The sequence below is a fragment of the Sus scrofa genome, chromosome 3, assembly GCF_000003025.6.
Source record: "Sus scrofa isolate TJ Tabasco breed Duroc chromosome 3, Sscrofa11.1, whole genome shotgun sequence".
In the NCBI taxonomy this organism is placed as follows: domain Eukaryota; kingdom Metazoa; phylum Chordata; class Mammalia; order Artiodactyla; family Suidae; genus Sus; species Sus scrofa.
Genome location: NC_010445.4, coordinates 53,270,760 through 53,297,320, shown reverse-complemented (window position 1 = coordinate 53,297,320; position 26,561 = coordinate 53,270,760). Strand labels below are relative to the sequence as shown.

General features: G+C 43.8%; 2 protein-coding genes across 3 annotated transcripts in view; one reads left to right on the top strand and one right to left on the bottom strand.

Moving 5' to 3' along the window:
* RPL31 (ribosomal protein L31) lies at positions 1,934–7,328 on the top strand. The gene is made up of 5 exons (XM_005662362.3): positions 1,934–2,039; positions 2,425–2,531; positions 5,584–5,709; positions 6,860–6,972; positions 7,261–7,328. The coding sequence occupies exons 2-5, from the start codon at positions 2,425–2,427 to the stop codon at positions 7,290–7,292; spliced, it is 378 nt and encodes a 125-aa protein (XP_005662419.1). The 5' UTR covers positions 1,934–2,039; the 3' UTR covers positions 7,293–7,328.
* The window catches only part of TBC1D8 (TBC1 domain family member 8), a 140,191-nt gene continuing 121,701 nt past the window's right edge, over positions 8,072–26,561 (bottom strand). The window contains exons 17-20 of one of the 2 annotated variants that reach the window (XM_021087166.1): positions 26,395–26,460; positions 10,786–10,875; positions 10,452–10,549; positions 8,072–9,112 (exon numbers count right to left, since the gene is read on the bottom strand). In XM_021087166.1, the coding sequence (XP_020942825.1) occupies positions 8,651–9,112; positions 10,452–10,549; positions 10,786–10,875; positions 26,395–26,460 (716 nt within the window). In that variant the 3' untranslated portion in view covers positions 8,072–8,650. The remainder of the gene's footprint in view (positions 9,113–10,451; positions 10,550–10,785; positions 10,876–26,394; positions 26,461–26,561) is intronic. The other variant, XM_021087165.1, reaches the window with a different exon arrangement.

The following is a 26,561-nucleotide window of genomic DNA, read 5'->3' as shown; positions in this document are numbered from 1 at the left end:
GCTTCAGTTTCTCTCCTCACTTGATGTGAAGCCTGACAGTTTTAAAGTCAGCCATCAATAACCTAGAGATATAACTAATTTAGATCCCCTAGAGAAATGCCATATGTAGCTTTTTTTGGACACATACAAGGCACTTCATACATTGAACTTTATACAATGCATATGACCAAGACAAACCACAGTATACTTCACTTCTCTTAGCATAACATGGTTGATTCAATAGCTGAAATATCCAGCCTATGGTATCTGTGGAAAAGCTTTAGTTTCTTGGGAAAAATAAAAGCTCATTAGAAACACTACAAGAAAATCTCCTTAGGATTTTTGCCTAACCAGACAATGTCCAGTTATGGGAGAAGCAGGGTAACCTGTTAGCATATTCACTAAAGTAATGCATGCCTTAAAATGTATACTCCAATGTTTATACACTTAAAAGTTCCTGAATTTAATTCAGTAGATGACTCAATATCCTTTAAAACCAACTGCCCTCTCCCAATGTCCCCATTTTTTTCAGTGGTGCCATGACCCACACATCGACACAAACTGAAAATCTTTATCCTCCACGCTGGTAAATTCATTTTTGTCAGAGGGAATTTTGTACCTGGAAAGATATCACCACTAACTGTAAGTCATGTAATGTCCAATTTATTGATCTTAAAAAGGTATCAATTAGCATTCTTTTAACCATTACACTGTCAACATTTCCCATATTAATCACATACTACCTAAACAACAGATGAGTCGATATTTAGGAATTTACAAAAAAAAATTTCCCCAATTATGAAAAGAGATTACAGATAGAAACACTCGTAAGAATTTAATTCAAATCTCAAGTCTGATACAGATTTAAGAGTTCTAAAAAGGACCCACAAAATATAACAAAATTGATTATCTTTACATCAGAACTGGCTGCAAGGTGTGAATATCACAGATTTAACTTTGTCTTGTATTTTATTCCATGATCATTCTCACGCCTTCTCAATGGTCCAGTTTTAACATACATTTCGAGGGCTCCAGTTAACTCAGCAAATAAAATTTTACACCTCCCTAGGTTTAAGGACCTTACCATACCCACGCTGCCTGCAACAAAAGAATGCAATTTCTGACCAACTTAAGGTCCAGAGTTGTCAACCCATCGGTTTGGCATGGGGATCTGGGACGTGGCTACGCGGTCAACTCACACCAGACGTGCTGGCGTCAGATTCCTCACTTTTCATTTCCAAAGTCAGATTTCTCTCTTTTCATTTCCAGGTGTTGGGGAAAAGTGCTATTGCTATTATGGGGCCATTTGCGTGTGATAGAGCTGAAAACAAATACTGCTTTAAGGTCATGAAATCACACTGATTTCTTCGATGTAAAAGTCGTATACAGTATTTTACTCCTTTCCAAGGTGATTTGTCAACTACTCTACTAACGGTGCTTCCAAAACTGACATTTCATATAGCCAATTATAAACTGTCAATTTTAATTTAAAAATACTTATTGTGCAAACCTTTCCTCGGCCTCCTCCTCACTCCTAGCCCAGCCACCCTCACCCACGGCCCGCGGCTGCACAGCAGCCTCCGCGTGAGGCTCCCGGGTACCGGGCTGCGAGGACGCCGGTTCGCGAGCCCGCCCTGCTCGACGGGAGCATCTCCAGGGCCACCAGCCTGGCGTACAGGTTCAGGCAACGCTAGCCTGGCCGATCGCTGAGAGAGTGGGAAAACCAGAAAAGCATCTTCTCGCCTCGCCTCGGTCCGCTCCTCCTGGGGGCCTAGGTTCCGGCATCCTCTAAAAGCCCTTGTTAGTGCGCAGGCAGCTGGAACGCGGCGGTAGGAAACGACGCAGAGAGGGCGACGTTCGAGCGCGCGGCCGCGGCCCGCTCAGGCCCCGCTCAGGCCCCGCCCTCGAGACAAGCTTGCATTTCTTGCGGCGCGCGCCGTGGACGTCACAGCCTCTCCCCCCGCCCACCCTTCCAGGTGACCCGGAAATTGTACTTGCGACGCCGCTTTCCTTCTCCCACAAACCCTTGCGCTCTTCCTTTCCAACCAGGGCCGGGGAAAGTGAGTATGGGTGCTGGCTCCCAGCTTGAGGAATCCGGCGCCATCCTCGCCTGGGATTGTGTCGAATGAAACAGGGGGCTCTCTCCTGAGCCGACCTGGGCCTCCGCGTTCCAGGGGCACGGGAGTCTGCGTTGCGTTTAAGGGCTCCCGGAGCCTGTGAGGGAGAGTGGCCGGCTTAGGAGAGCCGGGGCTGCAGGGGGTTCCGGGGGCGGGGGCGTCTAAGGGCGCAGACGTGCCGTGGCCCGCCGGGCTTTTCCCAGACGTGGGCCTTCAGGGACCTGGCCGGACTCTCTGCCCCTGGAAGCGTCCCGAGGCCAGGCCGGGAGGAAGGACTTGGCTTGGGTTTGTCCCACTCACTCTGAGCCTCCTTGTCGCCTGGGTCTAGATGGCTCCCGCAAAGAAGGGTGGCGAGAAGAAGAAGGGCCGGTCCGCCATCAACGAGGTGGTAACCAGGGAGTACACGATCAACATTCACAAGCGCATCCATGGCGTGTGAGTAATGCCTGCGTTCGGCCAGTGTCTTCTGACCGCGCGGGGTCTAGAAATGAACCGTTTCTTCAAGAGCCCAAGTCTTTACTGCATAGACCTTATCGAAGGCTGTTTGTAGGGTTTAAAGCGAAATGGAGGTTAACGCCTAAATAAGGGTTCTGGGAAGCCTACTTGGGGAGATGCGGTGGTAAATCGATGCTACTTCTTGCTGTGTTGATCGAATTAAACCCGGCAGGTCTAGGGGTGAGACGTGTGTGTGAGGATGAGTAGACCTTTTCACTGTCTCCAGAGTCCAGTAAAGTCAACCAGGTAACTAAAAACGCCAGGTCCGGCCCAGAGTCCGAACATTGCAATGGGGTAATTTTAGTTCTCCCACCCACACAGCTAAGTACTAAGTAATATTGGTCCAGTTGTGGTGCTGGATGTGGAAGTTCTGGAGAGGCCAGAGAAGAAAGTGTTCTGAAGTTAGCGGGCAGTGGTTTGTGGAGAAGACGCTGGCTGCATATGTGATATACAAGGACGTTGGGAATGACTGTGAATGTCGTAGTTCTTGATTTTCCTCCCTGGGGTGTGGTTTTTATAGTTCTTTGTTTATTTTTATTTTGTCTTTTTAGGGCCGCACCCGGCATGTGGAAGTTCCCAGGCTAGGGGTCCAATCAGAGCTGTAGCCACCAGCCTATACCACAGCCACAGCAACGCAGGATCCGAGCCTGGCCTGCAACCTACAGCACAGCTCTTGGCAACGCTGGATCCTTAACCCACTGAGCGGGCCCAGGGATCGAACCTGCCTCTTCATGGATGCTAGTCGGATTCGTTTTTAGTTCTTGAGCTTTGTGCGTGTTCCCCCTTTTATGCACACGGTGCTGACTAGTAATAACAGACCAAATCCATCGAGTGCTGTTATTTGGAGTGTTTTTAAGAGCCAGGGTGGTGCTGCAAAATACTCAGGCACCAGTCTGGGGAGCAACTTGTCTGGGCATTCTCATCTCAGGACAACTGATTTTCGAAAGGGATTTAAATGTGTGGCACTGTCTCTTAGCCCTGGCGTTTCCAGCCAAGCGTTGGCCATGTGTGAAGCCTGAGGTCTCTGGGGGTTTCTGGGTCAACGGTGCCCTTTTTGTGCATTACTGCAGCTTGTAACCACATTCTCTCCTCCCACCCCGTTATTGGGGCACGAATGTGTTCACTGGGGGGCATGTTAAGCACTTAACTGTGTCTGGGGCTCTGCGGATTCACAAGGGAACCAAAGATCCTGCCTTCCGAGTTTCCTTGGTGGGGAAGTTAGGGAAGTATCCAGCTATAAAATGGTAGAAAGTGCCAGATGGTGAGTAAGTCACAGGTGAAAGGGGCGGTGGTTTAAAGGTCAGACAACTGGGAATTGGAAGAGTGGGCTTGAGCCATTGCAGGTGGATGAGATTTGGGGGCATTTTGCCGCAAAGGCTTTAACTGAAGATGTGTGCAGAGCAGTCTTTTGGTCTTTTTTTAGTTCTTACTTGATTGGCAGCAACTGAGAGTCCTTTGTTCATTTTACTTCCCGAAGATTCCATGGTTTTGTTTTTCTTTTGCTTCTCTAGCTGTTCCTCAGTCTGCTCTGTCCCTCCTCACTGCCCATCCTCTTAATGTTGAGTCCAGGGCTCAGGTCCTCCATTTTCTGCCTATACTTGGTAATAACAACTAGTTTTAGGGCCTCACATGCCCAGCTGCTTTTGAAACGTATTACCTGGGTGTTTAATAGGCATCTCTAGCTTTACCTTCCCCCAGACCAGCCCCCTGGGGTCCATCTTCACCCCTGGCCCTCCCACTGCCCCATGGCCTCCCCCCCCCCCCCAATCACTGGCCTGTGGGCATGTCCTCTGGGCTCAGCCTTCCACAATCTGCCTGCGCTGGTCCCTCCACCCAGACACCTGGTCTCTTCTCAAACCCTCTATCGGCAGAAAAGCCATGTTCCTGCTGTGATTCCTCATGAATTGACCACTTTCTTAATCATACCAGGCCAGGCAGTATCTGAGTCTGAGTAGCAGTTTGGTTTTAGTTTCACTTTTTCCCCTGCCTTGGTGTTTTTCTTGCAGACAGCTTGGTAGCTGTCCTTGTCATCTCTGGATCTTGCTGGGGTTTTTTAAACCTGCAGCCCCTTCCCTAATGCTTTCTCCTTTCACTGCTTTATTTTTCTCTGTAGCACTTGATACCATCTGAGTGTCACCCATATAAACCACGTGAAAAATGGGCTTTAAGTGAATGAAGCCAGCTGGCATGATGGGTTTGGGGAGGCTGAGAGGGTAGAGCGAAGGGAGACTTGATAGCACGGCCCCTCCTGTCATTTACAGTGGGGGGATCACCTCTTTACACTTTGGTTTCTGCCCCACTTGGAATAGCTTTCACTTAGCAAATGTGTAACTGATTCAGCCTGTAATAAAGTTTGGTTTTTCCACATTTAACTTACAACATGGAATTCAAAAAGATTTATGTATTCTTATCAAAACCACAGGTTAATAGTGCCTGACACATGCCCTGGAATCTGTAGAATTAACTGTTGCCCTCGACGTATTTCTTGAAACTGGTACATTTCAGACCCCTGCTCTTTAAGACCAAGCTATTAGCGAACTTTTAGTGTTCAATGATTTCCGGAAACATGGCTTGTCTTAGGATGTGACAGATAATCTTAATTGTATTTTAGCTTGAGGACACTTAATTTACCTCAGTGTTGGATATTGTATGTTCAGGCTTATGCTAACCACATTCTTTGATTATATTTTCCCTGGCAGAGAGTATTAGATATTAGAGCATAGGAGTGTTTATCAGGAAAGTGTTGGTCAGTGTGTATGTTAGCATCTCTTAATGGTCATATATAGTCTTTGTTCTACATTATTGAAAGTAGATTGTGCATCTTCTGTGCCCCAAGTATTACACTAGTTCTATTTTTTCCACATGCTGTAGGGGAAAAGAACTGTTTCTGCCTTGTTCCAGGTTTAGATTTGTTTGATGAAAATAGGATAATGCTATACTGTATATTTCATTTAATTTTGTACTCATTCATTTACTTGTGTTTGGATCTCAGGGGTTTTAAGAAGCGTGCCCCTCGGGCACTCAAAGAAATCCGTAAATTTGCCATGAAGGAGATGGGAACTCCGGATGTGCGCATCGACACCAGGCTCAACAAAGCCGTCTGGGCCAAAGGAATAAGGTGCTCAAGTTGTGTGTGTGCCTCCACTCCACTCAGTTAAGCAGCTCACTCTGCACAACTTATACAGACTGAACTCTATATAAGTTCAGTCACTAATGCACACGCATAAGGAAGTATTTTTTTCCAAATATGACAATGGTTCAAAGGCAAGGTAGCATCTGCAGGGAAGCCTTTTGACCTGGTATTTAAACTCAGTAAGTGGTGAAGGAGCCAAGCAGTGTGAGGGTCAGGTAAGAGCAGCACACTTGGTGTGACCTGGGGACAGGCTGATGAAGGTGGGGCAGATGATGTGACTTAAAACCATGAGTGGGTACAGAGAGTCAGGTGGGAACAGATCACATGGGCTCTTGTAGGTCACGGCAAAGAGTTTGGCTTTCCCTCTAGACATACTGGGAAGCCATGGGAGCAGTGGTTTTCAGCCATAAGCAATTTCCCCACCTGTTAGCAGGGCAGGGGGTAGGTTGTCACTAACGGTTACAGACCAGAGACCCTGCCACACATTGTACAGTGCACAAGGCGGGCCACACACACAGAACTACCCAGCCCAGAGAGTAGTAGGGCCAGCTTACACACGGGGGGGTGTGGGTGCACTGGTAGCATGGGGGCTGGGTGCAGCAGGAGCCATCCAACAGGATGGGTGGATGCAGCCCTGCCATGGACCAGCTAGGGTTGTGGTAGGGAGACAAGTCTGATAAAGGTACTGCACAGCCCGTGAGCTTCCTTAGGGGGAGGTGTCACGTGAGCTGAGGGAAGTTTCAGGACCCCTCCCATCTTTGGGCCAATAAAAGGAGGCAGTGCAGTTGGCGGTGATGCTGCTGAGAGATTGGGTGTGCAGGAGGTGGGGAAACTGAACACAGAGCAGGTACAGCTTGCAGAGTTCCTGATGTGGCTCCACATTTAAGTTGGTTAAATCCCACCTCACCAAAGTGGTTGGTGAGCCCACATTTCTGCAGACGTCACAAGGCAGTGGTGGCTGCCCACTGAGAATGGCACCTGAAAGGCCAGCACTTAGTGTCCACCTGAAGGTGCTTATTTTCCAGTGAACTGAAGTGGCTGGTCAGTCAGAACAAAGGAAGGAGTGGAGGAAGCATGTTCCAGAAATAGGGGTAGGAAATGTGGGTACAGCTGGTGACAGTTTTCTCTTTTTCAGGAATGTCCCATACCGAATCCGTGTGCGGTTGTCCAGAAAACGTAATGAAGATGAAGACTCGCCAAACAAGCTCTATACATTGGTCACCTATGTACCTGTCACCACTTTCAAAAGTAAGTTTTCCTTTATCCCATGAAGCTGTTTTAAAGTCCTAAACCCTTTTATTTATTTGTTCACGAAATACTGTGTACCTATAGCCTGGCATTCTTCAGTACTAGGAATATAAATAACAGACCTAATCAGTAAGCCTTTTTTCACATTGTGTCCTGGTCGGTATGGCAAAGTGCAGAAAGATACGAAACAAGTCCCTGTGGAAGAGTGATGTTTGCCAGGGCCTGGGAAGAAGAGGTCCATGGTGTGGGGTGGAAGTTGACTGGCTGTCCCTTGTCCTTGTTTTGCAGATCTACAGACAGTTAACGTGGATGAGAACTAACTGCTGATTGTCAAATAAAAGTTGGTTATAGAGGCACCTTTGCATCTTGTTCTCTTTCTAATGGTAAGGTAACAGGCTTGTATGTCTTCTGATTTGGGGTCATCTGGAGAGTTTCCCAAGTCCTTGGCCCTTTCTCTCCAGTCCTTGGAGCTTTGACTATTTGGACAGGGCCTGAGCAGTTGTTCTGAGGTGGTTCTGAAGTGTAGCCTGGATGGAGAATGATTATTGAGGTATTTGGAACATTAGAATTTTAATGTTAAATTAATGCTTTTTGCATGTAGGTTTTATTAATTGTAGGGTGAACATATTTTTCAGAAACAGGCATGTAGAACTTAATGGCCACTTTTATCATTTTAACAAACTAAATTGATACTTGATTCTTAGATTTAATGACAATATGTACAGTTCCTTTTTAGCTCACTTATTTGTGTCGATCCCATAAAGTATTTTTAGTCCTGGTTTACATGGAGCTAAAGGTGGGAGGGTGGTTACATAACTTCCTTAAAGGTTCCTAACAAAATTGCTAAATCAGCTTGAAAGCAAGGTGTTGGATGGATTCTGTTCCAGAGGAGTTTAGCTGTTGACAGCACTCGTACAGATTAAATGCTGTGGAGAGAGTCCCCTTTTGTGAGGCTCTGTCGTTGTGGGGAATGGGGTTAGGGGCCGCTTACAGTGGGGTGTGCTCTTTCCTGTGAATGTGGGGGTGTTGGTGGGGACACCAACTTAGCCTCCAATGGCACAGTCCAGACTTTAGACACTGAAATAAGGAAAAACACAGAGCAAGTCAGTACAAAAACGTCTTATAAAAACTTGGAGGCCAACATTGAAAGCATGGTTTGTACACATTTTTGGAAGGACACAAAGTGAATACAACCAAATACATTAAAATGGTTTCAATTACCAGCATTGAAACGAAATTAGTGCAAAAAAAGCCAAATACAATTGCACAGATAGTGGCTCTTAAGTCTTGAAAGAAAGCAAACGTGACTCTTAGTCCTTCCCATTCAGGTGAAGAATGGGGGATCTTCTTGTCTGGGTTGGTTTCCCACAGCTGACTGACTTCTCACATTCCCTCTGAGAACAAGTCACACTAGCATCCCAGCAGAAGTGCCTGCCTCAGGGCTGATACCTGAAGTTGTACGTCTGCATCAGGGGGACGGGTAGGCGGCCCCCTCTAGCTCTGACTTCTTTCATGCGGTATACAGGGCTGCATCCATCCCCAGGCCCCACTTGTGGCTGGCCAGGTGCCCAGCATGTCAGGTACTGCTGGCAGACTGCACACATCTGGATTATAGGCCGACCAGCCTAAGCTGCTCTGTGCTTTGGTTTGGAGGAGGGGCTCAGCAGATGTGCTCCTGCTACGGGCTGCTCAGCTTGAGTTCAGGCTGCAATTGGCGGCTCATCTCACAAGTTTTGAGGCTGTACTGATTGATCTTGGCGTTTTCAAGTTTGGATTTAATGTCCAGTGGCTTTTCAAAAAAGTTTACTAATGACTGTTCAGTCAGAAGTGAGGCTAAAATATGTTCCAGGGACACAGTCCAGTCCCCCTCGGCCTGTTCAGGAAATGCCTGGGACTCCTGGGGACTCTTCCCGGCCTCGGTGTCCACGAAAACCGAGTCCTGCTCAGGAGAAGGAGCCGGAGCCAGTGGCTCGTCCCCGCCCTCCAGAGAGCAGCTTCCAGAGCCGCTGCCGCGCTGCCCTACCTCCCCGATCTGCAGCAGCAGCGTGGTCACCGTGGCAATGGCCTGATACAAATCATTCTCTTCTGGGTCTTCATGGAACATGCTGTACAGGGTTTTGCAGAACTGGATAAATTCTCTCTGGAATTGAGAAAAGAAAGTATACGTATAACAGCATAACGCAGATAGAAGGGTAATGGATTTTTACACTTAGTTTTTGGAAAAAAACCACATGGTACTTTTTGAAGCAGAACTGCAGAGAAGTGTTCTCTGCTCTTCTACCCTGAAGCCCCTGTGGGAGCTCTTGGCTCCCACGGAGATGTGTGCTTTTCGTCCACTAAGAGGTTTTCGACCCCTTAACCCAGCAGACAACTTATAGGAATGCATTCAAAAGCTATGCACAGACACTGGTTTACAAGTATGTTTAGGCTAGAGTTTATTACAGGAAAAGGTTGGAAACAGCTTAAATATTGGGACTGAATAAAATTATGACTTGATGTGGTGGGAAAACTGCAGCAACTAAAGGCCATAAAGGAGGTGGAACAATGATGCCTGATGTTTTCTCCGACGTGTACTCCTGCTGAAATTGAGACATGCTTCAGGTGGGACTTAGCTGCACAATTACCCTAGGGATAGGAAAACAGTTGTGCTGCTAATTTATAATTTAATGATGTATGAGAATTAGCCCTGACTGTAAGGTATAAAATTGACAACAACACTGAGGTTTAACTGACTTCATATCTTTAGAATGATTATTTGAGAGCAACTCAGCAGAGTGGAACAGAACATCAGATTTTTTTGTTTGTTTTTTAGGGCCACACCCATGGCATAGAGGTCCCCAGGCTAGAGGTTGAATCAGAGCTGTAGCCGCTGGCCTACACCACAGCTCACAGCAACACCGGATCCTTAACCCACTGAATGAGGCCAGGGATTGAACCTCATGGATGCTAGTCAGATTCCTTTCTGCTGAGCCACCACGGGAACTCCTCAGGTATTTTGTAATCCAGAAAAACAGTGTGTGCTAAACCCCACTCCTGAAGGCTCACAGTACACCTGAGGCACCAGAGAGATTTAAGTCCTCTGATAAAGGGACATTTCAACCTGAAGCCTATCACTAGTATTTTATGTGGTCAGTGATTTTCAAAAACCTGGAGAGAGAACACATAGATTCTGTACCGTGAACAAGTAGCATTGTTCTAGGGAATAAATAATTTGCATCACAATTTGGGTAAATGGGTTTGCTACAAAAACTCTTAGAGATGGAACATGTGGCAGCCTCCTGTTGGGAAGGAAGAGCTTTGAAAATCTGAAAAAGCTTCAGTGGATCACAGATTATTTCTCATTTAGTCATTACAGTATTCAGTTCCCCAAGAGTTCAAAGATCCTTTGATGACAGCTTTGGAGGGAAGTGGGTGCAGGCTTACCTCTGAGCATATCACTTGGCAGAATAGTTAATTCTCTGCACAGAATAAAGTCATACCTGGCTCATTTTGGGCAACTCTTTCTCAGTTTTATCTTTTTCTTTGGCTAAATCTTTAATCATCTGCTTCAGCTGTTTCTGATAATCAATGGTATCACCTTGAAACAAAGGAAACACAATAATATATGCTTGAGTGAAATTCCCTGAAATGAAGAAGGAAGATGGATACAAAGGAGTGGTGAGGGGATGAGGAATTCCACTGGATGAATAAGATTAATCAGACATTCTGTTCACACAGAGTGGCCAGATAGGTCATGGTAGCTGCATGACCACCAGTGACCTCTAACAGCTGCAGTGGCATGCCCGACAGGTGACAATGCAAAGAGGTACTTGCCATTGGACTTCCCAAAAACCAGGGGTCTTGACGTCGACAACAGAGGATTCTTCAGTGGTGACTGGCTGTCTCGGTCATTTTCAGTGAGGGCTTAAAAAAAATTTTTTTTTAACATTACTGTGTTTTCACCAAAACTGACAGTAATTTAACGTTTTAGGTAAGAAAAAAAGCAGCTAAGCTAGCAGCACCCCCATCTGCATTCAGGGTCTTTCCAGGGTCTGTGAACCCTGTGTGTCCCAAGCACTGGGTACAGGAAATTAAGAAAATGCCTCACACACAGGTGTCTGTAGATGCTGCAGTAATGACAGACGAACTCGTAAGACATTGCCGACGCTGACCCAGAAAAATGTATGAATGATAAAATTCCATTCTATCAAACTGAAATGTGTGTATATGTATGTATATACATATACATGTAAGAAATTCTAGAAATAAATACACTGGAAGTAATGGGTAATTGCTTTAAATTCATGGTTATTTTTCTATAATTAGCACATACTAATATGTGCATACCAATATAACATACTGCTGTCCCAATAAAAGTGAATAAAAGCTTTACTGAAATAAAAGCATTTTAGTATCACGAGTTTTCTTGAAATACACAAAAACAATTTTATCAGAGCCCTCATATGCTGGTGGAAATATAAAACAGCATTAGCCATTTTGGAAAACAATCTGGCAGTCCTCAAAAAGTTAAATCATGTATTTGCCTTTTTTTTTTTTTTTTTTTTTGGTGCTCTTGGGCTGTGCCTGTGGCATATGGAAGTTCCCAGGCCAGGGACTGAACCCATGACACAGCAATGTCCTGAGCCGCAGCAATGACACCAGATCCTTAACTGCTAGGCCACTAGAGAACTCCACAAATTTGCCATTTTTACTCAAATTCCACTCCTAGGTATATAACAGATGAAAATACCCACTCAAAAACCTGTATAGAAATTGGAAGCCTGATATTAGCAGATGAAAGCTATTATGTGTAGCTTGATAAAGCCCTATTTATAGCACAGGGAACTATATTCAATATCCTGTGATAAATCATAATGGAGATTATGAATATATAACTGAAGCACTTTGCTGTACAGAAACAAACATAATAGTCAACTACAGCCCAATGAAAAAACAAAAACCTGTACACAAATGTTCATAGTAGTGTTTGTTCCTAAGAGCCAAAAAGCAAAAATAAACCCAACTGTTTATCAGTTGATGAATGCATATACAAATCATAGCACACCCATCGGAGTATCAAATTCAGCCTTAAAAAGGAGTAAGCACTGACAGATGTCACCGAACCCTGAAAACATACCAAATGGAAGCAGCCAGGCACAAAAGGGCACATATTGCATGACTCCATTTATATGGAAAAATCCATAACAGGCTTATCTACAAAGAAAGCAGGGGGACATGTGTGGACTGGGAACAGCAGCTAAAGAGCACAGGCTTTTTGGTGTGATGAAAATATTGTCAAACTGTGACACTGGGGACACAACTGTGAATATGCTAAATACAGACTCTGTGCTTTGAATGAACTGTATGGTATATGAAGATGAGCATCCATGATGACACAGATTTGATCCCTGGCCTTGCTCAGTGGGGTAAGGATCCAGTACTGCCATGACGTGTGGTGTATGTAGGTCGAGGCTTGGATCCCAAGTCTCTCTGGCTGTGGTGTAAGCCGGTAACTGCATTTGACCCCTAACCTGGGAACTTCCATATGCTGTGGGTGTGGCCCTAAAATTAAAAAAAAAAAAAAATTCCCATCATGGCACAGCAGAAACGAATCTGACTAGGAACTATGAGGTTGTGGGTTCAATCCCTGGCCTTGCTCAGTGGGTTAAGGATCCAGTATTGCCATGAGCTGTGGTGTAGGTTGCAGACTCAGCTCAGATCTGGCATTGCTGTGGCTCTGGCGTAGGCTGGCAGCAACAGCTCCGATTCAACCCCTAGCCTGGGAACCTGCATATGCAGCCCTCAAAAAAAAAAAAAAAAAAAAAAAAAAGTTGAAAAGTCACAGTCACCCATTCACTGAGAATAAAATCATAAGCAAAATCCTGTTGTGATGCAACAAATATCCACAAGATGGCACCAAAGCCTTGATAAACTATCCTTCCTACTTGGGGCAGGTAGGTTTCTGAGGTTTGGGGATGTTTGGGGTTGTTTCTTTTTTCTGTTGGTTTTTTTTTATTTGTTTGTTTTTCTGTAATAAAATCACTGACTCCCTGGGATGTCGAGCTGATACCGATGTCCCTACCCTTAAAGTGCTCAGTGTATCAAATGGAAGAAATGTGTACACAAGTCACTATAAGAAAATGCTCTAGGAGTTCCCTGGTGGTGCAGCAGGTTAAGGACCTGACGTTGTCACTGCTGTGGTGCAGGTTCAGTCCCTGGGATGGGAACTTCCATATGCTGCAGGCATGGTCAAAAAGCAAAAAGAAAATGCTCTAACAGAAGAACCAATAGACACAAATACAATGGGAGCACAGAGAAGGACGATTCATTCAAGGAGTGGGCGAGTGTCTAGAAAGGAGGCAGATCAAGTGTCAACAGTGAAAAGAAGCCAGAAAGACTGGCCAACCTCAGAGCAGTGCTTCCCAACCTCATCCAGATGGGTCACGGGGGCATGGGAGGAGGCTTGGAACTCACCTAGAACAGCTCATCCCATTCTCTGCTCCCTTCACAAGTGCAGGGTGCAGTGCACCGAGATCTTTAAATTACTATCAACCTTTTAAAATAACCTATTTGAGCTTTTAGGAATATAACTTGTTTTTTACAGCCCAAGATGTGTGTAACTCACAGTTCAAGACTATAAATGGATGAAGAGATATTTCTATTAAAGCTTTCACTGTCTCCCTTCAAATACCACACAAGTTCAAGTCTGGTGAAGCATCTGCATTAGCTTATCTGAAGCCCCCATCTCAGATGCTCATGTGACTGGTGGGTAAGTGCCTCCATCTAACAGACCCACCAGTGTGAAAGTCTCCTTTTGGTTTCAAGAACTTTCATTCGTCAATGCACCTCCTCTTCGTTCATGGATCTATCATCACTTTTCTAAATGGGATGCTTAGAGGAAAAGACCCAGTTCCACTGAAAGCTGCTCATCTCTGGCAGAAGACTCTACACTGCTTCCAACAGTTTGGTCTTTGGGTGCAGCTGACACTACAGTCATCAAAATAATGCTGTTTTCTTTTTTATCTTTAGGACTGCACCCATGGCATATGGAGGTTCCCAGGAGGGGTAGAATCGAAGCTGCAGCTGCCAGCCTACACCACAGCCACAGCAACGTGGGATCCGAGCTGCGTCTGCAACCTACACCACAGCTCACGCCGGATGCTTGGCCCACTGAGCAAGGCCAGGGAGAGAACCCATATCCTCACATATATTATGTTGGGTTCTTAACACAAGGAGCCACAACAGGAACTCCAATAATACTGTTCTCTGTCATATTTTCTTGGAAAAGCAGTACGGTGCCCCCTCCTTCTACCCCTCCATTGTGGCTAGCAACAGCAATCAAATTGAAATGTCAAGGACTTGCATTACTTTGGATTAATTAGGATTTTTTTGGCCATATCCACAGCATGCAAAAATTCCTGAACTGGGGATCAAACCCAAGCCACAGCTATAACTAGAGCCACAGCAGTGACAAGGTGGGATCCTTAACCTGCTGAGCCATTTGGGAACTCTTAATATAGAAATTCTGATGTACCCAAGTCATTGACAGGAAAATCAACTAAATTATCCAACTTATGTCTGAGATATCTACTAGGAGAAAATTACTTTGGCTGTGATTTTCCACATACTGGGCCAGAAATCTGCTCTTAGTGGCTTTTTGACAGTATGGGTGTCATGAGGAATCTTAAGCACCTGGCTTTTCTCTTTTTAAAAAAAATTCGATGCAATTTTTTAATTTCACAAAAGGATGGGTTTTTTTTAGGTTACTCTCTCCTTTTCATATTTTTCAAAACCCTCAAGTGCCATTTTCAACTTGGGATCCCAGAGCAAAGAAGAGACTTTCATCTGACCTAAGCTGCCTATCCCCACATCAAACGTGCCTGGTATCATTTCTGATGTGACAGGCGTCAGAACTACCCGTTAGGGTGCTCACTCGCCTTTTTGATGTCCTGTGAGAAGGTGACCTCTGCAAGTTTCCTCAGTACACAATGGGAGTTTTCAGACCATTCGTCTTCATCCCCTGGGCAAGTTCTTGATCCCAGCTGAATGTGTCACTTAGCCCATCGGTTTCCACTTCACTTGATGAGTCTTGGTATATGCCATGTGGGCTGTGCCCATTAGTCGCTTAGCCTTGAGAGCAGTGCAGTGGCCATGCAGTCCCTTGGATTCCAGCGGGTATTCTGACATAACCGCACATGCTCAAAAGCAGGAGATTCGTTTATCTTCAGTATCATTTTGTGAAGAACCAATAGGGTGAATATCACCTGGCTGTGCCAAAGCTTTTCTCTTGGCAAAGAGCCATTGTCACAGGCCCTGTACCTTTGGTCCTGTTGATATCAATTTCGAATACATGATATCCCATTCCATAATTCTGCTAAGGTTTTCAGCCGCAGTGAATATTCTGTGAAACCTAATATTTTATGTATCAGTACCAACCACCTTATTTGCAGGTCCTCTCGACAATCAGACAAAAGTCCTGCAAAGATCTAGTATGTTTCCAGTTGTACCAGATTTAGAATGTGGAGCCATTCTAAGTAAATGGACTTAAATTTCCAAAGTACATTATTTTTAAATTTTTTGCCTTTTTTGGGGGGGCCACACCCGCAGCATATGGGAGTTCCCAGGCTAGGGGTTGAATCAGAGCTATAGCTGCTGGCCTACACCACAGCCACAGCAACGCAGGATGCAAGCCGAGTCTGCGACCTACACCACAGCTCATGGCAATGCCAGATCCCTGACCCACTGAGTGAGGCCAGGGATCAAATCCGAACGCTCATGGATCCTAGTAGGGATTGTTAACAACCGAGCCATGAAGGGAACTCCTGAAAATACATTCTTTTATTATCACGGGCTTTGGAAAAAAATAGATTTTGCCAAGTAGTAAAATGGATCAAATGGTACTGAAATCTTAGCATGCTCAGGACTTTTTAATACTAGTTTTCATACTAAGATTCATATTGAAATGGCTCCATGAAATTCCTGATTAGGACTTTATAATAACCTCTTCAAAACAGACAATCACCATCAGTGAGAAACTATTTCGACGAGAAGGTGGAAACATGGCATGTTTCTGTTCTTACAGAAACTCTTTTCATTACCCAGAATTCGAATGGTGCAGATGCTTTTGTTTCACCCCAAGTGTATGATGATTATGCAAATCAAACAGTTTCTCCCTTACTGATAAATGCAATGCTGACATTTTTTTTTGGCTAATATGACTGAATTTTGAATCCAATCAACATTTCTTCACATCAAATATTTCAAAATAACACTTCTCATTTATACAAATAGATAAGGCTGTATTAGTCTATTAGTACATTTCCTGATTCAAATTACAACACTGACTAAACGTCCCTAGTGAAGCATTTATAACTTCATTTTTTCCAAGCTCAATGCTTGCTGTGAATCCATACTTTGTCAGTAGATGTTAATGTTTTCATGTGCTCTTTCAGTTTTCAATTAAGTTAATTCAGGTTTGCAACATTTTAAGTCCTTTTTATTTATTTATTTTTTTGGCCATGCCTACAGCATGTGGAAGTTCTGGGCTGAGGGAGCAAACCCACATCAGAGTTGTGATCTGTGCCCCAGCTGCAGCAACACCAAATCCTTAACTTGCTGCACCACACAGTCTTTTAAGTTCTTTTTAAAATAACCGCCTTGGAGTTGCCATCATGGCTCAGTGGAAACAAACCCGACTAGTATCCATGAGGACTCAGGTTTGATCCCTGGCCTCGTTCAGTGGGCTAAGGATGAGGCATTGCCGTGAGCTGTGGTGTAGGTCTCAGACACGGCTTGCATCCTGCATTGCATCCGGTAGCCACAGCTCCAATTTGACCCCTGGCCTGGGAACCTCCATATGCCCCTGGTGTGCAGCCCTAAAAAGCAATCAATCAATGAAGTAAAATAACCATCTTTTTAAAAAAAAAGCAAATTGGAATTATTCATAACATTTTTCCTTTTAACTCAACTTGCTGACAAAACTCTTTCTTTGGGTGGCAAATGCACTTTGGCACATGTGTGACCTCAGAAAGAAATCTGTTTCTTTGCATCAAGCTGAACACAAAGGCTGGTGCAGCTCGAGTGCTACTTGATTCACCAAAAACATCACTTGCTGTGGATCCAGACCAGCAGGGACAACACTGGAGGAGCCGCACGGCCAGTCCTGGAGCTTCCAGGGGTGCAAAGCCTGTGCTGTCACCTACTCTCCGTGGGCTCTCATAATGACGTGAACCCTCCAATGCTTTGTTCGTATTTATTTAGCAATTCCAATATGCCATCCTCAGTAGCTTCTTCTTTTTTTTCTTAGGGCAGTACCCGTGGCATATGAAAGTTCCCACGTTGGGGGTCAAATCGGAGCTGCAGCTGTTGGCCCAAATACATCACAGCTCACACCAACGCTAGACCCTTAATCAAATGAGTGAGGCCAGGGATTGAACCTTCATCCTCCTGGATGCTAGTCAGGTTTATTACCACTGAGCCACGATAGAAACTCCCCTCAATAGCTTCTTTGATGCTTCTATTGAATCTAATGTTCTTCCAGGAAACTGTCTTCTGGAAATCCCATCAGAGTAGTTAAGTGAACCAAAAGGCCAGTCTCTACAGATTCATCAATTTGCAATGAAAACTCCCCATTCAACAATCTTCTGGAACAGACATCCCTACATCACCTGATAAAGAGTATCAAATCAGCTGGAATATTTCTCTTCCACTTCCAGAAACAATGTTACAATCATGTTACAATCACCAGGGGACTGATAAAGTGAGTGCCTCCAGAACTGTGAGGCCTCGGCTTAATGCTTCCTGGCCTCCCGAGCAGCATCAGTGTGCTCACAGCCCTGTGCCTCCTGTCTCACCCTCAGAGAATTCCAGGCTCTCTGCATGAGGCCGGTGTTTGAGGCCAGATGCTAATGTGTTTTGTTTGGTTCCTTACTTCCCATCAGGCAAACAAATTCAGACTTGTCATCTTCGGTCTAATCTACTAGGGAGTTACATGCTTTTTTGTTTGTTCCACCTTTGATCAAAAATGTTCTTTATTTCAGCTAGAAGTAACTCTATTTAAATGCAAAGTACCTAAACGTACTGTGGATCTTCATGGCCCTGGCAAACGGATGCCTTTAAATAGAGGTTTTAGGCTGTCTGCATTCTTAAGCCTTTTTTAAAACTGCACTGAAAATTCAAATATTAAATATATATAAGGAGGGGAATGTGGATGGGTTCATACTATGGGGAACAATAAGGAGGTTCCTTAAAAAACTAAAAGGAGGGTAACCATATGATCCAGCAATCCCACTCCCGGACATACATCTGGAAAAGTGAAAATCTCTCATTTGAAAACATACAAGCACCCCAGTGTTCACAGCAGCACTATTTACAATAGTAAGACATGGAAGCAACCTAAGTGTCCAAGCACAGAAGAATGGATGTGCAGCCATAAAAAAGAATGAAATAGGGAGTTCCCGTCGTGGCGCAGTGGTTAACGAATCCGACTAGGAACCATGAGGTTGCGGGTTCGGTCCCTGCCCTTGCTCAGTGGGTTAACGATCTGGCGTTGCCGTGAGCTGTGGTGTAGGTTGCAGACGCAGCTCAGATCCTGCGTTGCTGTGGCTTTGGCTTAGGCCGGTGGCTACAGCTCCGATTAGACCCCTAGTCTGGGAACCTCCACACGCCGCAGAAGCGGCCCAAAGAAATAGCAAAAAGACAAAAATAAAAAAAAAGAATGAAATAATGCCATCTGCAGCAACATGGATGGACCTAAAGATTCTCATACTAAATGAAATAAGTCAAAGACAAATATCATATGATTATCACTTATATGTGGAATCTAAAAAAAGTGATACAAATGAACTTATTTACAAAACAGACTCACAGACATAGAAGAAACTTACGGTTCCAAAGGAGTTTGGAATTAACCAATACACACTATTATATATAAAAAACAAGGACCTACTGTATAGCACAGGGAACTATATTCAATATCTTGTAATAACCTAAAATGGAAAAGAATCTGAAAAAGTATATTTTTGTGTATATACATATATACCTACACACATATAGCTGAATCTTTTTACTATACACCTGAAACACAAAACTGTTTTTTAATTGAAGTATAGTTGATTTACAAACAAAACCCCCCTAAAATTTATTATTGGAAAACGAACCCAACTAGTATCCCTGAGGATGCAGGTTTGATCCCTTGCCTCGCTCAGTGGGTTAAGGATGAGGCATTGCCGTGAGCTGTTGTGCAGATCACAGACCCAGCTAGGATCCGGTGTTGCTGTGGCTGTGGTGTAGGCCAGCAGCTGCAGCTCCAATTTGACCCCTAGCCTGGGAACCTCCATATGCCACAGGTGCAGCCCTAAAAAGACAAAACACAAAAAACAAAAACCATTATTTCTCAACCTTGAAAATTATATATATGTAAGCAAAGATAATGTACCAAATCTTAATTTCCACTCAATTTTAACAATTTAAACTGAGTCACACAATATAAATATTACCATCACATATGCCAAAATCTTTTTTTTTTTTTTTTTTTTTAAATTTCTTTATTGGTTTTAAGATCCTGAGGTGTATTTTCTTTTTTTGTCTTTTGTCTTTTTGTCGTTGTTGTTGTTGTTGTTGCTATTTCTTGGGCCGCTCCTGCGGCATATGGAGGTTCCCAGGCTAGAGGTTGAATCGGAGCTGTAGCCACCGGCCTACGCCAGAGCCACAGCAACGCGGGATCCGAGCCGCGTCTGCAACCTACACCACAGCTCACGGCAACGCCGGATCGTTAACCCACTGAGCAAGGGCAGGGACCGAACCCGCAACCTCATGGTTCCTAGTCGGATTCGTTAACCACTGCGCCACGACGGGAACTCCCCCAAAATCTTTTTAATAACTGATTTTCTGAAGCCATTTACAAATGCCTTTAGTGAACAAATAAAAATGAAAATGTCTTTTAGAAATAAATTTATAATTTGGAAACAAATAATAATTCAAAATGAAGTTAGATGAAGAACGAAATATCAACCTCAAATGAGAGTATCAACAATCAAAAAGATTAAAGACATATCAAGAATGAGAACCGTATCTATACTTTCTTTGCAACTTTTTATAAGTATAACATTATCCCCAAATAAAGACTTAATTTAAAAATCAAGAGAAAGGAGTTCACATCGTGGCTCAGCAGTAACAAATCTGACTAGCATCCATGAGGACAAGGGTTCGCTCCCTGGCCTTGTTCAGTGGGTTAAGGATCCAGTGTTGCCATGAGCTGTGGTGTAGGTTGCAGATGCAGCTCGGATCTGGCGTTGCTGTGGCTGTGGTGTAGGCTGGCAGCTAGAGCCTCAATTCGACCCTTAGCCTGGGAACCTCCATATGCCACAAGTATGGCCCTAAAAATACAAAAGACCAAAAAAAAAAAAAAAAAAAAAAAAAAAAAAAAAAGAGAGAGAGAGAGAAAATAACTGAATAAAAATATTTTATTTAGTAATACCAGATATAATAATCAATAAGAACCTAGTGTATAGCACAGGGAACTTACTCAAAATTCTGTAATAACCTATATGGGAAAAGAATCTGAAAAAAGAATGGATGCGTGTATATGTATAACTGCGTCACTTTGAAACTAAACAACACTGTAAATAACTATACTTCAATAAAAAGGAAACATTTTTTTAAATGCCAGATACAGATAATGATTGTGAAAAGATGATAATGACGACGACAATGATGACAATGGAGTAATTATGCATACTTTCTATGTTAATAGAAAACATCTATAAAAGATAAGGATCTATTAAATGAAAAACCAAACTCAGTAAATAAAATGCAAGGAGCTCCGCTGATGCTAAATGCTTTGCACTTAAGCACCTAGCTGCTTCCGTAGCATAACCTACATGTAGCACATGCCCGTTCAGTCCCGGCTGAGCTCAGGAGGCCCAGAGACTGTCCACATGCAAGTTCTCACCTGCAGTCCAGGTGTGCATTTAAAAAACCACTAAGACCTCAAAGCCCTGAAAACCTCACAGGTGGCCACCTCCTGGGCTCTTTTGCTAGAAAGACGGAAGAGGCCCCATCCAACCCCAAGCCTGCACTGGGGTCCAGAGCCCCCTAGCCTGGGATTCCTAAACCCCCTCTACCTGTCTCATAGATTCAAGGACTACCTTGAGGGAAACGCCAGGTCTGACCCCATGGATTTCTAAACCGCCTTCCTTGTTCCTAGCTACCACCGCTTAAATGTCAAGGAGCCATGGTCTCATGCACCAGAACAGTGAAAGATTCCTTCCAGAACAGTAGCTGGAGGTGCGGAGGAGTCGGAAACTAGTCATGGATACTAGTCAGGTTCACTAGTGCTGAGCCACAGTGGGAACTCCTGAGTGCATCTGCCAGAGGGGCGGGCACAGCTGGTACTTTCTTCAGGGGTGAAGCACCACTTTATCACTCACGCTGCCTTACTAGTGCAGGTGGATGCACAGGAACCCAATCTCACAGGTACACCTTGCCCGCAGGGCTCTGGTTGTCACTGAAGCCTTGGGCATGCCCTGCCTCCAGCACTTCACCAGCAGCACTGCAGGTGTGCCCCGCCCCCAGCCATCCCTCCTACAGCTCAATAAACCCAGAAGGTGGGCACAGTCCATACAGGGGATGCCCCTTGATAACCTGGCCCCTGTGGCCAGAGGGGCTTGTACCTCTGGGCTCCTCAGAGCTGTAACAACAGGAAAGACAGCTCGGGGCAGGCTACCCATCCAGGGCACTACACAGACAGCAGAAGGAAACACACCCCCAGCCCACCTGGGGTGACCCATTTACTTGTCCTGTAGCTTCAACCTGGGGGGCAGGCTTCAGATGTACCACATACCTAGAGGGGACAGAGATGCTCTAAGGAATGCCCTCTCCTGGCCTCACCATGGCTCACGGGTACCCCCAAGGCGCTTGTACATTCATCTGAAGCCATAATTTTTTTAACTGTTGCTGGGATTAGGGGGAACCTCCAGATCCCCTGGGGTCAGCAGGGTTTACAGCTGCAGTCCCATGGGACTTGCCCACAGGTCAGAGAGTTCCACACACGATGGACCTAAAGAGACACACGTCAAGACACTCTAGTTCCCTGATGGCCTAGCAGCTGGGAATTTGGCACAGTCACAGCTATGGCTCAGAGTCAATCCCAGGCCCAGGATCTGCTGCATTCCATGGACATGGCCAAAAAAAAAAAGGACAAATCATAATGAAAATGGTAAAAGTTGAAGAGAATCGTAAAAGGAGCAAGAGAAAAACAGCTTTTGGTACAATAGAACTCCCATAACTGCAGGTCAGAAGAGAGTGGCCAAAGTGCCAGAAGGAAAAAACTTCCAATACTCTACCCATCAAGGTTACTATTTAGAATTGAAGACAAGAGAGTTTCCAAACAAGCAAAAGCTAAAGCCATTTATCAACACTGAGCCAGCCTTACAAGAAATTGTAAAGAATGTGTTTAAGAGAAAAAGAAAAGGCCCTAACTAGCAAGACGAAAACATACGAAAGTAAAAATCTCACTGGTAAAGGCAATATATAGTAAAGGTAGTAGATTAACCACTTACAAAGCTAGTATGAAGCTTAAAAGGCAAAAGTAGTACAATTAACTAAACCATAATTGGTTAAGGGATACACAAAAGAAAACGTAAAATATCACATCACACACAAAATGTAGGGAGTTCCCATTGTAGCTCAGCCGTAACAAACCCAAATAGTATCCATGAGGATGTGGGTTCAATTCCTGGCTTTACTTAGTGGGTTAAGGATCCAGCATTGCTGTGGCTGTGGTATAGGTCGAAGATGCAGCTCTAATTCGACCCCTAAGCCTGGAACTTCCATGTGCCATAGGTGCTGCCCGAAAAAAAGCAAAAAAACCCCAAAAACCAAAAAACAAAACAAAAACAAAAAACAGGGAATAAAAATGTTTTTAGAATACATTTAAAGTTAAGTTGATATCAACTTAAAAAGGACTGTGATCTATACAGGATGTCATACAGGTATGTCATAACCACACAGCAAAAACCCATAGGACATACACAAAAGATAATGAGAAATGAAATCTAAATGTAACACTAGAGAATGTCATCAAACCGCAACGGAAGAAAGAGAAAAAGCACATAAAGGAAATACAAAAAACAATTAGCAAAATAGCAGTAAGTACATACTTATCTACAACTACTTTAAATATAAATAGACCACATTTCCTAATCAAAGACTGACTGGATTAAAACCACAAGACTTGGAGTTCCTGGTGTGGTGCATTGGAAACAATCCCACTAGTATCCATGAGGATGAAGGTTCAATCCCTGGCCTCGCTCAGTGGGTTAAGGATCCCGTGCTGCAGTGAGCTGTGGTGTAGGTCACAGACGAGGCTCAGATCTGGTGTTGCTGTGGCTCTGGTGTAGGCCAGCAGCTGTAGCTCTGATTCGACCCCTAGCCTAGGAACCTTCATATGCCGTGGGTACGGCCCAAACAAAGCAAAAAAACAAAAGAAAACAAAACAAAAAAAACAAGCTTAAAATAAAAGCTGTGGAGTTCCTGCCTTGGCCCAATGGGATTGGTGGTGTCTCTGGAGCACCAGGATGCAGGCTTGATCCCCGGCCTGGCACAGTGTGCTAAGGATCCAATGATACTGCAGCTGTGGCTTAAGTCACATTTGCAGCTCAGATCTGGGTCCCTGGCCCAGGAACTCCCAACTCCACATGCCACAAGGTGGCCAAAAAAGAAAGAAAAAAAAAAAGCTGTAATAAAAGACAAAGAAGGCCATTATATAATAATAAAGGGATCAATCCAACAGAAAGATTTAATATTTATAATATTTATGTGTCCAAGAGAGACATACCTAAATACATAAAGCAAATATTAATAAATATTCTCCCCTAAAGGGAGAAACTGACAGAAATACAGTCTAGTAGGGAATGTTAAGAACCCATTTACATTAATGGGTAGATGGTTCAGACTGAAAATCAATAATGAAGCATCAGCCCTAACCTATACTTATACACAAAACATTCCATCAAAAAGTAGCAGAATACATGTTCTCAAGTGCATAAGGAACATTCTCCAACATAAATCACATGTTCGGCCATAAAGCAAGGCTCAATAAATTTAAAAGAAGACTGAACTCATATCAAGAATCTTTTCTGACCACAACGGTATGAAACTAGAAATCAATTACACGAAAACTGGAAAAAAATCACAAATTACATGGAGATTAAAAAAAAAAAAAAAACAAAAAACATGTGGAGTTCTCTTCCTGGCTCAGGGGTTAATGATTAGGATCTGTGAGGACACGGGTTTGATCCCTGGCCTCACTCTGTGGGTTAAAGATCCGACATTGCCATGAGCTGTGATGCAGGTAACAGACATGGCTCAGATCCCGTGTGGCTGTAGCTGTGGTGGAGGCCGGCAGCTGTAATTCCGATTCAACCCCTAGCCTGAGAACCTCCATGTGCCTCAGGTGTGGCCCCAAAAAGCAAAGCAAAGCACAACAAAAAAACAAAACAAAAAACCCTCGTGCTATTGAACAACAAGTAGGTCAACAAAACAACAACAACAACAAAAAAGAAACCTAAAGCCAAATGAAAATGGAAATATAACATTCCAAAAATCTATAGGATGCACCAAAAACAGTTCTAACAGGGAAATTATCAGCAAAAATGAAAAAGAGATTGTGAACACAACAGAAAATGTCAACGAAGTTAAGAACCAGTTCTTTGAAAAAATAAACAAAAATGACAAACCTTCATCTAGGCTCACCAAGAAAAGGAGAGCTCAAAGTCAGAAATGAAAGAAGTTACAACTGATAACACAGACACATGATCATAAGAAACTCATATGAACAATCATACACCAACAAACTGAACAACTTAGAGGGAATGGAGAAATTCTAGAAATATATAATCTAAGATTGAATTGTGAAGAAACAGAAAATCTCAACAGACCAATTACTAGTAAAGATATCAAAGCAGTAATTAAAAACCTACCAACAAACAAAACCCCAGGACCAGATGGCTTCACTAGTGAATTCCACCGAACATTCAAAGATCTCATACCTAAACTTCTCAAACTCTTGACAAAACCGAAGAGGAGAGAATACTTCCAAACTCTTTTTACAAGGTCAAAATTACCCGCATACCAGCTCCATATCCCTGATGAAAATAGATGTAAAAATCCTCAAACTATTAGCAAATCTACTTTGTGATACATTAAAAGGATTATATACCATGAGCAAGTAGGATTTATTATAAGGATGTAAGGATAGTTCAGCATCCACAAATCACTTTGATATATGTGCCACATTAATGAAGGATAAATATCACTGTCTCAATAGATGCAGAAAAAGCATTTGACAAAATTCAAGATCCACTGATGATCAAAACTCTCAACAAAGTGGTTGTAGAAGGACGTACCTTAATGTAATTAGGGCCGTATGACAAACTCACAGCTAATGTCATACTCCACGGTGATCAGATCTAAGATCAAGAAGGATGGTGTTCCCATTGCGGTGCAGCAGAAACAAATCTGACTAGGAACCATGAGGTTGCGAGCTGGACCCCTGGCCTAGCTTAGTGGGTCAAGGATCTGGCGTTGCCGTGAGCTGTGGTGTAGGTAGAAGACATGGCTTGGATCTGGCATTGCTGTGGCTCTGTCATAGGCCGGTATCAACAGCTCCAATTAGACCCCTAGCCTGGGGACCTCCATATGCCGCGCGGGTGTGGCCCTAAAAAGACAAAAGGCAAAAAATGAAAACAAGGATGCTCACTCTTGCAACCTTTATTCCACATTTATTGTATGTGTGAGTCAGAACAATTAAGAAAGAAAAGGATCATAGTGGGAACGAAGAGGTAAAACTGTCACTATTCACAGATGACATGATACCACATATAGAAAATCTTAAAAGCACCATCAGAAGACTCTTAGAATAAATGAATTCAGTAAAGTTGTGTACACATATACATGCACACGATGGAATCCTGCTCAGCCATCAAAAAAAAAAAAAAAAAAAAAAAAAAAGGAAGGAAATTCAGAGTTCCAGTTCCAGTTGTGGTTCAGTAGCAATGAACCCGACTAGTAACCATGAGGACGCGGGTTCAATCCCTGGCCTCACTCAGTGGGTTAAGGATCTGATGTTGCTGTGAGCTGTGGTGTAGGTCACAGACATGGCTCAGATCCTGCATTGCTGCGGCGTAGGCCGGCAACTGCAGCTCTGATTCAACCCCTAACTTGGGAGCTTTGATATGCCGCAGGTACGGATTTAAAAAAAGACCAAAAAAAATTAAAAAATAAAATGAGATACTTAAAATCTGTCATTAGCCACCCCAATCAAACTAGACACACGTGTTGCCTCAAGTTGAATAAATTTAAAACGAGAAGAAAGGGTTGTGCACAAAGCGGATTTATGTCAAGACAGAACAGAGCCTGACTTTTCTACTTGGAATTTCTTACCTGGAGGGATATGAAGCCTGTATAACAGCTTGATTTTCTCATTCATTTCTCCGTTATACATGATATCTGCAAAATTTTTAAAAAGAGAGAGACTGACTAGATGCAAATGATTAAAGTCTATGTGTCATGACACAAAGTCACTGTGGGGAGAGGGGTGAGGTCAATGC

Bases quoted from the DNA above. Each gene is read 5' to 3' on its own strand.
- RPL31 (XM_005662362.3), top strand. From the start codon at position 2,425: ATGGCTCCCGCAAAGAAGGGTGGCGAGAAGAAGAAGGGCCGGTCCGCC. The intron at 2,532-5,583 runs GTGAGTAATGCC...TTTGGATCTCAG, and splicing joins CACAAGCGCATCCATGGCGT to GGGTTTTAAGAAGCGTGCCC. The intron at 6,973-7,260 runs GTAAGTTTTCCT...CTTGTTTTGCAG, and splicing joins ACCTGTCACCACTTTCAAAA to ATCTACAGACAGTTAACGTG.